The sequence below is a fragment of the Phascolarctos cinereus genome, unplaced genomic scaffold (genome assembly GCF_003287225.1).
Source record: "Phascolarctos cinereus isolate Bilbo 61053 unplaced genomic scaffold, phaCin_HiC Scaffold_5;HRSCAF=322, whole genome shotgun sequence".
Taxonomy (NCBI): Eukaryota; Metazoa; Chordata; class Mammalia; order Diprotodontia; family Phascolarctidae; genus Phascolarctos; species Phascolarctos cinereus.
Genome location: NW_027555958.1, coordinates 227,055,533 through 227,072,319, shown reverse-complemented (window position 1 = coordinate 227,072,319; position 16,787 = coordinate 227,055,533). Strand labels below are relative to the sequence as shown.

Here is a 16,787-nt window from a genome sequence, read left to right as displayed (position 1 = left end):
GACCTCTAAGGTCTCCTCCAGCTCTACAGCTATGATCCATTTCTAAAATCACGGGACACTTAGAGGAAATAATGCAGAATCACAAAGACCATCAGTGTTGAGAAAGACTTTGGAAGCCATAGAGTCTTATACATCTAAAGCATCCCTAACAAGTAAACCTCCAGCCCCTCTTATAGACTTCCAGTGTCCAGTGATAGGGAACCCACTACCTTCTGCCCAATCTACTTCTGAATAATTCTAATTATTACAAAGTTTGTCCTTTGCTTGAACTGAGATCTGCCTTTCTACAACTTCTGCTGTAAATCAACCCTCTAAAACTAAGCAGAACACAGTACTTCTTCTACATGTCCTTCAAATACCTAAAGGTAGCTATCATATCGCCTTCTTACCCCCCTCCCCAAATCTTTACTTCTTTAAGCTAAACATTCCATGGTCATTCAATCTGTCCTTCCATGGCAATGATCAGTTTCCACTTACCTCTTCTAGGTATACTCTGATACATCAAAGTCCTGCTTAAGCCCAGAACTAAACATGACCGCTAAATATATAAATGCCTAATTCCTTAAAAAAAATTATTCAAAACAAACACATCTTATCCAGCTACTGTATTTCCATTTTTACTCTTATTTTCTAAATATTTCACTTATTCTAATGATCTTTATCTTTAAACACTACAAACATATAACAATTAGAATAAACAGCATGAGGATTTCAGCTCACTTGTCCAGCAATCTAATATTCTAAAGTCTCAAATTCATTACCTAATTTCAAAGGACTTCACATTCCCTAAAACATTTACAGTTACTTTAAGACCTCAGAGTTTCTAAAAAAAAAAGAGGGGCACTGAGTAAGAAAACTTATATAAGAAGACACACATGAAATGTGTCAGGCAGCAGTATGGTGCCCACAGGTACAAAACAATACAGAAATCCTTTATTTCTAGATTTTCTTCCCTAAAGCTTTTTTTAAATGTAACCACCACAGAGGGAAATTCTTATCCCTTCCACTCCCAACTTTGTGACGATAAGAAATTTGATGCTGCAAAATCCACAACAAAATACCTGATAACACCAAAAAGAAAAGCAGAACTAAAACCATTTAGAATGATTCTGATTCACAGAGCAGTTGTTTAAAACTATCTCCAGTCATTAAAAACTTAGAATTAAAATTTTCTGGAGTGCCAAGTTTTAATCCATTTAATTTTTACCATCTGCTAGTTCTCCAGCAACCAAATAAAAGGCACTTCAAATAGAGAATCTACACATTCTCCTCTTTTAGGTTCCCCTAAGATTTATCAAATTCTTTCACATTTTTCAAACATAACTAAATACAACTTGGGGAAAGATATGTATAAGACAGTGTGTGTGTGTGTGTGTGTGTGTGTGTGTGTGTGTGTGTGTGTGTGTGTGTGTGTGTTTTTCCAGACCTATGACTTTATCCATGTGGAAAACTTTCAGTGAGGACTTCCTCTCCACAGTATAAAGTCTCAGAGTGTTGCTTGGGTCACTGAAAAGCTAAGCAATTTGCTCAGGATCACACAGACAGTATATCAGAGGTATAACTTGAACCCAGGTATTGCTGACTCTGAGGCCAGCTCACTACTACCTCAAATTACTTCTTTTGTGTGTATCTTTAAAGTTAGATATCCATATCTACAGTAAAGATAGCCCTTCAGCACAATGTCTATACCCTTTAGCAGCTCATTTTATCCACATTTTTCCACAGAGCAGAATTTACTGCTACATCATATAATTCTAGAACATAAAACAGTATCACATAGGCCAACTGATTCAGTGCCCTGCCCTTGCTCCAGTAACTCAAAGCAGTCCCAAATGCTTCTCATCAGTAAAAGGAAATAATATAAAATAAAACTTATTGGTTACTTTTGTTTTTCTCGGTAAAAAATGCAATTAAGCTCTGAATTGTGTTTTTAAAAGGTACACTATTTTTTAAAAGGCCTATCTTAAAGAGTCCATAAACCTTAAATGGGGCCTGAATTAAATGAATGATCTAGAATTTTTATATATTAGTACTATGAATCAGAACTGTAATAATGTTACAAGAGCAATGTTAGAAATGCAATTAAGCTATAACTGTAAAACTCTCCAAGGATACTTTTCATTAAGGGAGGAAGGGTAGGAGAAGGAAAGAGAACAAACACTTATATAGTGCCCCAGAATAGCACTAAGAAGTTTAAAATATTATCTCATTTGATCCTTGTAACAATACCACAAGGTAACTGCTTTACTATCCCTATGTAACAGTTGAGGAAACTAAGGGGAAAAGAGGTGAGGTGATTTACCCAAGGTAACACAGCTAATAAGTGCCTGAGGCCACATCTGAATTTAGACCTTCCCAACTCCAGGCCCAGCATTGTATCCACTACACCACCTAGCTGCTTCATTAAGCACCAAGACTACTCAGATATGACCACAACAATGTATATATCACTATAATACCATGCCCAGATAGTTAACTAGAAAATTCTGAACAATTAATCCTAAATTTACTTTATATTTAATTAATAATCATCACTACATGAACTCTATAATTAAGCTACCAATTCAATTCACAATGTCTAGTCTTCAAGAGAAGCCATTCATTTCCAGGAAGAAATACCTTCTTTGAGTTATCTGACTGACTGACAAATTATAAAAAATTATCCACAGGAAAAGAAGAACTCATTTTGTCCTCTTTCCAAAGATCATGTGAAATAAAAACTAAGATGCATCAGCAGACAAACATTTAAGGAGAATAAGCTTCCCTGCTACCAAATCAGAAATTACTTGCCTTGGCAAATGTAGGTTGCAATGCAATAGTAATCAAACAAAATAGAGCCTTAGGAAAGGAACCTTCTTAATTATGCAGCTTCTCTAAAGTAGATTAGAGGCTTCTTAACCAAAAATCTAAGCTATGATATTTAGTAATATTATCACAATTAAAAATTTTGGATTAATCAAGATTTTTATGATTCAAATGCCATTAAAAAATAAAAACAAATATTTCTCTGATTATCTTTTGAAATAAACTTAAATGGTTTCAATTTCAACTATTTCAAAATATTTAATTTTCTCATAAATGCAGAATCTATAACATACATCTATTCGTTGAAAAATTAAAGCAAAGTCTTTTAAATGTTGAAACCACCTATAAGTCATAGTTTGTCAGCATTAATCACTTATATTAACTTTTTCAAAGTAGAACCAAGTGTTCATTATAATCACATAAAGGAATATAAGCAGTTAATATAAGTTAAATATAAGCAGCTTTACCCTACTAGAAATTTATTTTAAATGTAATAATAAAGACTATTCAACATGGTTTTCTTTCTTAATCATTTCCAAACTTATTTTTCAATACTTTCTTTTTGTTAGATCTATGTCCTTCTCAAGAACACTTTTTAAATAGTTTCGGGTCTATGTGGATACAATACTTACATCATACTTTGCAATTCAAGAGCAAAACTCGTAGATTTCCCTGTGCCTCTTCCACTACTTGATGTAGCAATAGCTGACATCGGGCTAGGTGCAGTATTATTCATCTCTATAAACAAAAAGAAATAAAACAGCTTGCAAAAATGTTTGAATTATAAATGAAAGCATATGAGGAATGGCAACAGTTATAAAACATTTAATAAAACATGAATTGTTTTAAATATCCTACAAAAATCCTCTTTCTTGCTCATCAACACAAGAAAACTAGTATGCCCCATTTTGTTGTGCAAACAAATGATTATAACTACATTGGTCATTCAAGAAAGCAAGTATCCCTTAAGCATTTGATACAAAATTCATTTAGGTAAGGAATGCAACTCTGTAAGATGAAGCTGTAGAACAGTTGCTTGCTACCAGTATTGCTAAAGAAAGTTTATATCACATCAGTTGCCAAATCTTGTTGCTTCTACCTTTACAGCACCTCTTCTTTATACTCTCTCTACTCACACATCCATACTACTACTTGTCACCTCCCACCTGGAATATTGTAACCTTTTAATTAGTCCCTCTGCATCAAATCTTTTGCATTCCAATCCATCCTCCACTCAGCTGACAAAATCCTTTTCATAATGTCTAGACATGACCATGCCACTGCCCCCTTACTCTGACTCTGCTGGCTCTCTACTTCCTGCAGGATCAAATATAAAGCCCTTTGGCATTTAAAGCTCTCTTGTAGTCCATCCAAATTGGTCTACTTGCTCTTCCTCACACAACTACTCCATCTCCCCGCTTTGTGATTTTGAATTAGCTGCTCTCATGCCTGAAGATTTCTCCATCCTTACCTATCTGCCTCTTAGAATCCCCAGTTTCCCTCAAGATTCAGCTTCTTCAGGAGGCCTTGACTTGTTTTCTTCTTCCCTTACCTCCACCAAGATGCTAGAGTGTTAAAGCCTTAAGGCAGGAGTTCTTAACCTAGGATCCATTAACTTGTTTTGATTGCTTGGGGTTTTTTTTTTAATATTTTCATAACCATATGTGCATTTAAAAACATTATTCTGAGAATAATATTATTTATGTGATCCTTTAAGGTTTATAAAGCACTTCACAAATATTATCTCATTTTATCCTCACAACAACCCAACCAACAAGAGGTATATGCTATCATCTCCATTTAACAGAGGAGGAAACTGAGGCACAGAGAAATTAAGTGACTTGCCCAGAGTCACACAGCTAGTAAGTGTCTGAGGTCTGATAAGAACAAATACACAAAATAAATACAGGGTAATCATTTGGGTATTTCATTTATGGAGAGTTTTGAAAGCAACTAGGGGTTCTAACAGGTAGAGTTCAGGTGAGAATGTATTCTAGGCACACGAGACATTCAGGGCAATAACATGGGAACATGGAGATGGGAGATGGTACATTATGTGTGGAAAACAGCCAGAAAAAAAAAAAAGGCCAGTCTGGCCAGAGTATAAAGTACAGGAAAGGGAACAGTAAGAATAAGAAGACAAGCTGGGGTCAGGTTGTAAAGAGTCTTTAAAAGTTAAACAGGAAGCTTGTATTTGATCCTAAAAGCAATGGGGAACTATTGGAGTTTATTGAGTGAGGAAGTGATCTCCACTATAGAAAAATTATTTAATAGCTGTGTGGCAGATGGATTGGAAAGGGCAAAGACTTGAATTAGAGAGATTAATCAAGAGGTTATTGCAACCGTCCAGGCAAGAGGTAATGAGATAGTGAGCATGCAAGTAGTGAAAAGGGGAAGGATGTAAGAAATATTGTGGAGGCAGAAATGATATGATTTAGAAACAGACTGGATATGCGGGGGTGAGAGTGAGATGTCTAGGATAATTCTAATACTGCATACCTAAGAGAATGGAAAAATCTACATGTCCTATACAGAATTAATTAAGCTCAAAAGTTGAAAGGAGGGGATTGAGAAAAAGATGAGTTTTCTGATACATTGAGTTTAAATGCTTGAGACATCTAGTTTGGAATATCCAATTGACAGCTAGCTAGTGATGAGCAACTGGAGCTCAGGATAGAGAATAGGGCTGGATATAAAGACTAAAGGAGTCATCTATATAGAGATTACTATTATTATTAAACCCATGGCAGCTTATAAGGTCACTAGATGTGTGTGTGTGTGTGTGTGTGTGTGTGTGTGTGTGTGTGTATGTGTTTTTAAGGTATAAGAAGACTGGGGGGAAGGGGGAGAGAAAGAGAAGAACGAGGAGGAAGCTTTATTAAGAGTTCTAAACACCAAGCAGAAGGCTAGTTTATTGAGTATGGGAATGACATGATCAGACCTGTGCTCTACAAAAATCATTTTGGTGGCTAAATAGTGGATGGATTGTAGTGAGGAGAGACTTGTGGAAGGCAGACTAACCATTAGCTTCTTGCAATAGTCCAAGGATGAGGTGATGGTACCAGAATGGTGGCAGTATCAGACAGAATGGGGAATATTTGAGAGATGTTGTAAATGTGAAATTGACAGACTTTGGCAACAGATTGGATATGGGGAAGGGAGCATCTAAGTTTTGAGCCTAGAGAACTGGGAGGTGCCCTCAAGAGTAATAGGGAAGTCTGGAAAGGGAAGGAGGTTTTAGGGGGAAAGACAATGAATTCCATTTGGGACATACTGAATTCAAGATGTCTACTAGACATCCAGTTCAAGATGTCTAAGAGGTACTTGGAGATATGAGAATGGAGATCAGCCCAGAGAGTAAGACTAGATACCTAAATTTTAGAATCATTAGGATAGAATTCATGGGAGCTGAAGAGATCACAAAGTAGTACAGAGGGAGAAAAGGGCCCAGGACAGAACCCTGTGGGATACTCAGGCCTAGTGAGCATGACCTGGATAAGGGGTCCAGAAAAAGAAAGAGAAGTCTCATAGACTGAATGATAATGGTGTCCTAAAAACCTAGAGAAAAGAGAGTATCAAAGGAAAAAAGGTGACTGACAGTGTCAAATGCTGCAGAGCAGTGAAGAAGAATAAGGACTGAGAAAGGGACATTAAATTTGGCAAGTAGGAGATCATTGGTAACTTCGGTGAGACTAGTTTCAATGAAATGATAAGATCTGAAGTTGGATTGTAGGAGGTTAAAAAGAGAGTGAGAGAAGTGGAAGTATCTATTTTAGTTGGGTATTGAGCCACAAAGGGCTGAAGAGATACAGTATGATAGTTAACAAGGATGGAAGGATCAAGTGAGAGTTTTTTGAGGATGGAGGTGATGTCGGCCTGTTTTTAGGCAGTTGGGAATAGAGAGATTGAAGATAATGGAGAGAGGAGGACAACAGAGGGAGCAATGTGTTGGAGAAGACAGGATGGAATAGGATCACCTGTCCAGGTAGAACAGTCTGCGACAGCAAGGAAGAGAGCTACCTCTTCATGTGAGAAAAGAGTTAAAGAAGAGATAGCAGCAGAGGGCATTTGAGTGACAGGAGATGAAGAAGAGGAGAAAAAAAGATCACCATCAGCAAATAGCCTCAATGTTTTTAAGTAAAATTTGAGCAAGGACCTCAGCTGCGAGTGGGGGAAGGGGAGCCATGGGAGGCTTGAGGAGGGATGAAAAGGTAAGCAACTGACTGGCTCAGACTGTGCAACCTCTACACCCGCCATATTGCTCCCTCCCATTTTTTTATTTGAGAGCATGGTTTGTGCTACTCCAATTATAAATACAATGCTAGTAATGGCTCTGCCACCTATCTCTCCTTACTTTACCATCAGATTTTTCCCAAGAACAGCCTATTCTATTTCTACCACCATCTCACCATCTACTTACTCCTTAACCCCTTGTAATCTGGCTACCATCCCTACTATTCACTGAAACTTCTTCCTGAAAGATTAGCCACCTCTATACCGTCAAATACAATTGTCTAATCACAGTCCTTTTACTGATTTCCCTCCAGCATTCCATATGTGCTCCCCACCCCACACAACCTCCTAATCAAAATGTTTTCCTCCTTTGGCTTCCAAAGCACAGTACTCTTCTGATTTCTTAGTCTAGTGCATCTCCTCCTTTGAATCTTCTTTTTCATACCCCAATCCCAAGCAGACTTCATCATTGCTCTGACCTCTAGATTCCTTGCCATCTACACTCTCTCCCTTAGGAATTTCATCTACTAAGGCTTCAAGTATTTTGCTCCTGATCCCTGAACTCTCCATTTCCATCAGCTTGCTAGATATCTCATGTGGATATTCCACTGGCACCTAATATTAAGCCCAACATGTGACTTAAGCCCAAAGAACTTTCCTGCTCCTAATTCTCTTTTCATTCACGACACCAATATACTCCCTGTAATCTACGTTCAAAATTCTTTGTATAATCAATGAACCTTCCCACTTCTCCAACTTCAAATCCCCAAGTACTATGAATTCTACCTCTACATCTCTGTCATTTGCCCCCTTCTCTATTATCATCACCCATAGGGAGAATAATGTTGTCTTACCACAAACCACTGAAATCGTCTCCTACTGCTATCTTTGCTTCCAGTCTCATCCCCCAATCCAATTCAACTCCCCATTCTCTTTCTAATCTTCAGTCTCTCCCTCTTACCTATCTACAAACAACCCTCTCACAGTGGATGGTCCCCCAAGGCTCTGAGTCCTGGGGCTACTTCTCTTTTCTTCCTATCCTGTCTCACTTGGTGATCTCATCAGCTCCCATAGGTTCAGCTATCATCTCTATGCTGATGATTCCCAGATCTACTCATACAACCCTAGTCTCTCTCCTGAGCTCCAGTTTCATACTACCTTTTTGAAACCCGGATATCACATCTGCATCTCAAATTCAATATATCCAAAACAAAACTCATTTTCTTTCCCCCAAATCCTTCCCCTCTTCCCAACTTTCCTACTGCTTACTATAGAGGGCACAACCATCCTCCTAGTCACACCCAGGCATATGGTCAGCACCCATGACAACCTCAATGTCATCCTCAGCAACTCACTCACACATCCCACATAGCCAATCTGCTATCAATCTTGTCATTTCTTCACTCACAACATCTACTGCATGCATTCCCTTCTCTCCACTCAGACAGCCATAACCTTAGCTCAGATCTCATCACTTCTAACCTGGACTATGGTTGGTCTCCCTGCCTTAAGTCTCTCCCCACTCCAATCTAATCCATCTTCCACTCATCTTCCTAAAGTGCAGATCTGGCCATGTCACACCTTCCCCTTGCTCAATAAACTCCACTGGTTACCTATTACATCCAGGATCAAATATAAAATCCTCTGCTTGGCATTTAAGGCCAATCACAACCTGACCCCTTCCTACCTTTCCAGTCTTCATAGACTTTACTGCCCTTCATTCACTCTATAATCCAGCTACACTGGCCTCCCTGCTGTTCCTCACACACAACACTCCATCTCTCCACTCTGTGCCTTTTCACTGGTTGTCCCCCATGCCTGGAATGCTCCCCTCCCCATTTCCATCCCCTCAACTTCATGGGCTTCTCCAAGACTCAGCTCAAATCCCACTTGTTTCAGGTCTTTCTGGGTCTTTACACACATCCACACATCCCCATTTTCTTCACTTCGAGGTTACCTTTCATCTACTCTATATAATCTTGTATGTGCACAGTTATTCACATGTTGTCTGTCTCATTTCGTTGTTAGCTCTTTGAGGGCAGGGACAATGTTTTTGCTTTTTTTTTTGTAGCCCCGGCACTTGATGGGGATGTGTAAGTGCCTAATAAATGCTTACTGATTGACACTTTTGACAAAACCACAACTTTTTGGTGCAAGTGTTTCACATCAGAACCACTACTGGTGAAAGGAAAGTATCCAGTAATGCTCTGTTGAAACTATGGTCAGCCTTTCACAAATTATTTAACTTACAAATCAAACAGGTGCATGGCATTTTCTTGACAAGATGAGCCAACAGCTCATCAAACTCTTTAAAATAATTATTTCCCTGGACTACAATTTTGTTTGATGTTTGAGATAATTAGCTTCTTTGGATATTAACTTCTTTACACATCAAAGTCCTATCACTCAGATGCTTTATTTCCTTTCTTCCAGACATTAAAAAAAATGTCAGTCAAAAGCAGAAGCACTCAAGTCAATTTTCTCTAATAAATACAGTTAACATGGAACTGAAAACCTACTGTAATCTTCTCAATGGGTTAATGTCCTACAGTTGTTATAGCTTTCCAACTGAAATGCAGCTGTTTGCCATATTCTGCAAACTGAATTCAGATGTGCAGATTGGGGCACAGATTATTTCAACATGCAGTACTTTAAATATGAACGCTACTAAGCAGATGATCAGTTCTGATCAACACTACTTAAAACCAGTCATTATGAAAATATCTTCTCTGTCACATTTGTAAATTTTCCTCTGAAGAAAATCTGGAATTCATATTTTAATTTAAAAGAACTAAATTTTGAAAGAGGTGGTTTTTGTACTAAAGATATTGCAGTAAAATAATTTTATTTTATTAAATTTAGACTATCTGAGCAGTTGATTTAGCAAACATACCCTGAATATATGATTGCATTTAATTGGCCACTCTATTTTTGGTGATTAATGTAGCCTGGAACAAAGAGAAGGAATCATAAAGAAGTTTTAAAAATTTAAATACATTAGGATGCTGATTATCATAATTATAGCCATTTTATACTTCTCTTTAACAGCAGCAAAAAATAGATAAAATCCATCTACCCACCCACTTATTTAGAAATAATGCATACTGGATGTCATTATTTTTCTTTAAAGGTGGTGTGAACATAGGAACCAGCCCTGAAGTAAATTAATTCTGCAGACTTACATAATGGTTCTATTTTTGTACTATAATAGAAGAGAGGAGTCCCCTTCTTAACAAAATTTGAACTTTGCATGTGATTTTTAAAAAACTATGCCAAATGTTTGATCATCAAAACATTCTTTCTTCTAAAAACTTCGAAAAAGAAAGGAAACCATTGTAAAGCCCTTTGTAAATCTCAGTGCTACATAAATGTCACCTATCATTATTATTATTACTTTCCAGTTATGTTAAATTTTGTGGACAACTAAAAATGATTCAGGCCCTAAATGTACCTGCCCTACTGCAAAAATCCATCCCTATCACTGAGTAGTCAAAATGAACACTTTTACAATATCTACTCATGCCCAGAATAATAGTAACAATTTTAGTTTACTAAATTATTGAATATAAGCATAAAGGCTTCCATCCCAGTAAAATAGATTTCATTGTAGGAACAAATATATGATACACGTAAATTATTACAACTGTATCAGAAAAATCTTGTGAATAGTTAATACTTCAATGAAACTATATAATGCCTGATTTGAACACAGTCTCTAGAATAAGACCTTAGTTTACAAAGAACAAGAATCATTACTATTATAAATAAGTAGGTCCAAGATGCTTTTCTGAAGATTTCAAAACATAATAGTAATCCAAAAATAACTTCTTTGGTTTTAGAATTATGTTGAACACATTCATCCTCCTGTTTTTTTCTTATAAAATATTAAAATTATTTAATCAGTCTAAATGTCACAGTTCCTCCTTTCCCCAAATCTGCCTTGTCCAAAATTGAACTTGGTTAGAAGGTAACAAAAGCAATGGTAAAAAATGAATTAAACATCTGTATTTAACTGAAAGAAATTTGAAAAGAAAAACTCTTCCATTAAAAATATTTTTTACATAATAGCTTTGTGTCATTTCTCAACACATACCTGTATTTGTTTTTCTTCAATACACGTGTCATTTTGTGCACATACCTATATCTTAGGGCAGCCTATATTCAGACTAAGAAGGCAGTCTTTATTAATTGACCATATGAGTAGAAGGTGAAGTCAAAAGTTGTAAGACATCCTATGAAATAGGCTCAGAATTTTAAATTCACTGATAAGCCAGATTATGATTAGATTACAGGTAAAATTAATAGCTATTGAGTTTTCCTTAACTCACAAATCTACTAAGGATCAAATTACATAATAAATGTGAAAGCACTTTGAAAAATGTACAGCCTTTAAAAATACATCAGCCCCATCACTCATAGACTGTAACTCTCCATAGGTATTAAAATTGGAGGGAATTAAATTTAACTTGTGATTTAAACAAGCGGATAAAGATTTCAAATGGCCCAAAGGATAAATACCAACTCACCTAATGGAATTAGTAGAAGCACTGTTTTAAAATAACGTCTAAAGATCTTGTACAAAAAGATCTGTACCTATGGGTACAGAAAAGCCACTGTTTTCACCCATATTCTACACACTCACTTGCACCTTTATTTATATTCCTCATCTTAGAATATTCCCATCCAGCCCTTTTTCCATACCTATCCAAACTCTCCACTTTGGTGAAAAACACAGCTTTGAGGATTTTTTTTTTCTTTATCCATTTCCCCCTACAAAACCATCTCCCCTTCCTAATTCACCTATTTCTATCTATGGCAATTAACATTAATGGCAAAATTTTACCTATCAATAACCCAGGCTCATCTTTGACTCTTGCTCTCCTTTACCCCTGTCCTGTTACCCAAGTCCTGTTACTTTTTTCCTTTAAAACAAATGTCACTCAACTCCACCTTTCCCTTTTCATTTCCACTGGAAACACCCAATCCAGTATCTCCCTAGAAAAATAACTTAACCTGGTCTCTCCCTGCTCCAACCACCCTTATACAATGATTCCAGATTGATTTCACTAGGGTACCACATTAATCAGGTCACTCCCCTGCTCAAAAATATCCAGTAGTCCAACACTGACTAAAGAATAAAAATCAAACTCCTAAACCTGAGATTCAAGTCTTTCTACAGTCTAGCCCCACCTAACTATCAGACCTATTCCCCTTGACTCAGGAAAATTTCTTAACTGTACCACAAATTTGCTACACTTTGCCAATTTTTACTCATTCTCTTCCTCACATCTATAATTTTTTCATTCCTTCCATTCTTATTAGGGGCCTGTTATCCTCTTCCACAAAGCCCTCTCGGACTACTCCAGCCCACAACATAATCTCTCTTTACTGAGCTCTGATAGTATGGAGTGTACCATTCATTTTTCCAGGAAATACATATTGTCTCTCAATGAGACTGTGTTCTTCCAGTGCTGTGACTGTTTTCAGTCCTCTTTTCTATCTTACCCAATCCAAAAGTTTAGCACAATGCTAACCCAAATGTAAACCACTCAAATACCTATTCAACTGAACTGACAGAAGCTTTTTGATAGAAGGTGCTGAAAGTCACACAGGGATGAGAAATTAAAAAGTATAAGGAGAAAATTAAAAGTATAAGGAAAATATGGATTATTTTTGAAGAAAGAAAATAAGTACAAATAATATCACATTAGGATACATGTCCTATGCCTGTGATGATGACAATAGCTGACATTTATATAACACTTTAAGATATACAGAGAGCTTTTACATATATTATTTCATTTAATCCCCACAGCACCTCACATAGTAAGTACTGCAAATATTATTATCCTCATGCTAAAGATAAGGACACTGAGGCTCAAAAAGCCCATGCTCATACCCTGATATTTAGAATCAGAGTTCAAACTCAGTTCTATCAAGACTCTAAGTCTTGGGGCAGCTAGGTGGCGCAGAGGATAGAGCACCGGCCCTGAAGTCAGGAGTACCTGAGTTCAAATCCGGCCTCAGACCAAACACTTGACACTAGCTGTGTGACCCTGGGCAAGTCACTTAACCCCAATTGCCTACAAAAAAGAAAAAAAGAAAAAAAGAAAAAAAAGACTCTAAGTCTAATACTCTTTCCAGTACTTTTATACAACACTTAATTCCCAATTATAACCTACATACAACCAATAAGGAAGTTCACAGGATTTAAACTGGAGGTAAATCTTAGGGGTTATCTAGTCCAGAGGTATCAATCACACAGTAGGCTCACACAGCCCACAACATTCCTGAGTACAACCCAAGCCAGATTAAAATATAATTGGAAAATATTTAGCAAAATAAATAAAAATACAACAAAACACAGATAACATTACATTTTAAAATTAAATCAACATATGGCCCTCAGGAATCCTTATATATGGCTTAATGGACTCATTTCTATTTCAGTTTGACACCAGTGATCTAGTCCAACCCTTTCAGGGAAGAAACTAAGGTCCAAAGAAATGACTTGCCCAAAGTCACATAAAAATTGAGAGTTGCAATTTGAACCTGGATTATCTGACTCTCCAAATTTGGCAATCTTTTCAACTATACCACAAACTATTTCTGAAGTAGGAACTAGTTTCTGGGATGGAAATTATAGGAACCTTAGCAGAAATTAATCATTCTTCTACCTTTGAAAATGTGGAGGGGGGAGAGAAGGAAGGTCAGGCACAGTTAGCTCCCTTAATTTGAGAAAAGCTTATTTCAAAGGGTTCAAAGCAAGAATTAGCATGATTTGATAGTCTAAAATTCTCTTAAGTGAAACAGGGATACGAAGCTCTCAAAAATTATAAATTGAAGCCAAGAACTGAAACAATTCCACTAGGAAAAAAGAGGAGTTGTCAGAAGAGAAGAATCTGAATGCAGAGAATGCTGTATTCAGAGTCAGAGGACCTGGGTCCAAATCTAGCTCTGCTTTTTGCAAACCTTGTGACCCTGGAAAAAAAACACTTCATTTTCCTGGCCTTTAGTTTCTTCATCTGTGAAATGGGGTAGGGAGTATTGTTCTAAATGATTTCTCAAGTTCCCTCTAGCTCTAAATCTATGATCCTAAGAGTTTACAAAGACATATAATGAAAATGGAAGCAAGGACAGGTAATAAAAAATGAATATAAAAGCATGGCATGGTCTTGTAAAAAATAATAGTTTCACGAGTGCCAAAACTTCAGAATAATCTGAGATTAGTAATAAACACTAAGAACGAAGAAGGCCCATTTAGTGACACTGTAAACAAAACAAAATAAAAAAGGATAAGGGAATAGGATCTGTTTGTTGCTGAAAGGTATGGGGCAAACTGGAAAGAGTAGAACAAAAATGGCAGATAGGGAGTTGATAGCCAAGATATATAAGGAAATGTTAAGAAAGCGCCTAATTACCTATGATGAGTTCAGATTACCAGAGATGATCTATAGCCTAGAGGAACAAAAGGACTAAGGGACATGATTCCAGGACCATCTGTGATAGTCTGAAAGATTTTTCAAGAACAAAGGAAGTTCCACAGTACTAGAAAAAAGTAAACTTTGTCTCAATTGGGGGGGAAAAAAAGAGGGAAAGGGCAAAATCACAAAACTATAGGCCAAATGAATTTAGCTTTGATTTCTGGCAAAATTCTATATTATCATAAAGGTATGGTTTTCGTTGTTGAGTCATTTGGGTTGTGTATAACTCTTTCTTGGCAAAAAAAAAAATGGAGTGGTTTGCCATCTCCTTCTCCAGCTCATTTTACAGATGGGGAAACTGAGGCAAACAAGGTTAAGTGACTTGCCCAGGGTCACACAGCACGTGTCTGAGGCTGGATTTGAACTCAGGTCTTTCTGACTCCAGGCCTGGAGTTCTTATTCACTGTAGCACCTAACTGCCCAAACTTAGCTTTAATTTCTGGCAAAACTCTCTATAATTAACATCTAAGAAAAGGAAACAGTGATGACAGAAAGCCTACTGGCTTCATCAAGGACCTCTGACATTAGATTTATCTCATTTTCTCATTTCAGATTGGTACATCAGGAGAAGGCTAAAATATAGTTTCAACAAAGTATCTATTTCTCTCTTGTTATTCTTGTGGTCATGATGGAAATGGATGTGACTATATTATAGTACAATCAGGATTCAAAAGTAGTTGAATGACCACTCCTGAAGAATATGGTTCAATTTAAACTTTAAATGATGTCTCTAGTGGAGTACCCCAAGGATTTCTCTTGGGCCCTGAGCCATCTAATAATTTTATCCACGATCTGAATGAAGGCAAATGTGATCTGTTTATCAAAGTTAAAGATGACACAAAATTGGAAGGAAACAATAATACAATGGACAAAAGAGCCTAGTTCCAGAACGATTCTGACAAGTAAAAGCAATGGGTTGGGGGAGGGGGAATTACTCTAAAAGTAGAAGATGGAGAAGCTATGGCTAGGTAATAGGTCACTGAAAAAAAATACATGGGTTCTGCTTGTCTGGAAATTCAGTTTAAGCCATAAGACTTTTCATGGCAACAAATAAGTTAAGACAATTTGATGTTCTACCAAGAGAAGTATTGAGTACACAAGAGGATATGCCACTGTACTCTGCCCTGATCAGACTGTATTTATAGTACTGTGTTTAGTTCTCAACAATACATTTTAAAGAGGATCTTGACAAATCTGGAGATCAAACAGAATGGTGGCCTTAGACTATATTATGAGGATCATTTGGAGGGATGTTTAAGGCGGCAAAGATAAGGCTCAGTGGGGATATAAATAAGTATTTAAAGGGCTGTCATGTGAAAGATAAATTCAACTTGGTCTCCTTAGCCAAAGAGGGGAGAATTAGGAGAAATTGGTGGAAGTTGCAGAGACATAGGTTTAGACTAGATGTAAGACAAATAACAATTCTAATAACAAAATCTAAATAATTCCTAATTATTCAAGCTAACTATGCAAAAGTGAAATGAGCTGCCTCAGAAAGTATTGGGTTTTCCTTCATTGGAGGTTTTCAAGCAAAGGTTGAATGAGTACTCGCTGGATTGGAAATGTCAACTCTAGTTAGTTCTAGTGCCTTCTTTCTGTTAATTATTTCCTATTTATCTTGTATATAGCTTACTTTGTGTATATTTGTTTGCATGTTGTCTTTATGTTGTAAACTCCTTCCAGGCAGGGATTGTCTTTTGCCTCTTTCTGTATCTCCAGAGGCTTAGCAAAGTGCCTGTCACACAGGTCACACTTAATAAATGTTTACTATTTGATAGAAGATTCTTATATTGTATCAAATTGGACTATTGTGGTCTGTGGTCTCTTCCAACTCTAGACTGCTGTCATTTCTGAGATTGTAAAATGACATTATAAGACCATCGAGAATTTCATACCAGGCTAAAATATTCAACATTTGACCATGCTTAAAAGGATATTTTATAGTGTTAAAAATTAGGAGGTGTGAGAATAGTTGTTTACATATAAAAGTCACCTTAAAATATTTTTATAATTTTTTTATATAAAACATCTTATTTTTAAAATTCTGGAATCTTTATGTGTTTATTTAAGAAAAGGATGACATCTACTATATTTTTAGTGCAATTAGAAATTTCCAGATCCTGCAGGAATGAAGGGCTTGTTTGAAACAGGCAGAAGAAAGTATGGTTCGAAGATGAGCAATCTGCCAGACTCCCATTTATTCCTCAACCAAGGTTTCCTTGATGTGATCTAGGTCTTGAGAGAATGTCATGAAGTTAGAAGGGC

At 36.7% G+C, this 16,787-nt stretch overlaps 1 protein-coding gene across 4 annotated transcripts in view; it reads right to left on the bottom strand.

Annotated features, from left to right (window-relative positions):
- SUPT3H (SPT3 homolog, SAGA and STAGA complex component) overlaps window positions 1–16,787 on the bottom strand; it is a 652,600-nt gene that overhangs the window by 622,481 nt on the left and 13,332 nt on the right. For 3 of the 4 annotated variants that reach the window (XM_078155335.1, XM_020993836.2, XM_020993835.2), the window contains exon 2: window positions 3,438–3,543. In XM_078155335.1, coding sequence (XP_078011461.1) covers window positions 3,438–3,541 — 104 coding nt within the window. In that variant the 5' untranslated portion in view covers window positions 3,542–3,543. Of the gene's footprint in view, window positions 1–3,437; window positions 3,544–16,787 lie in introns of those variants that run through there. The other variant, XM_078155336.1, reaches the window with a different exon arrangement.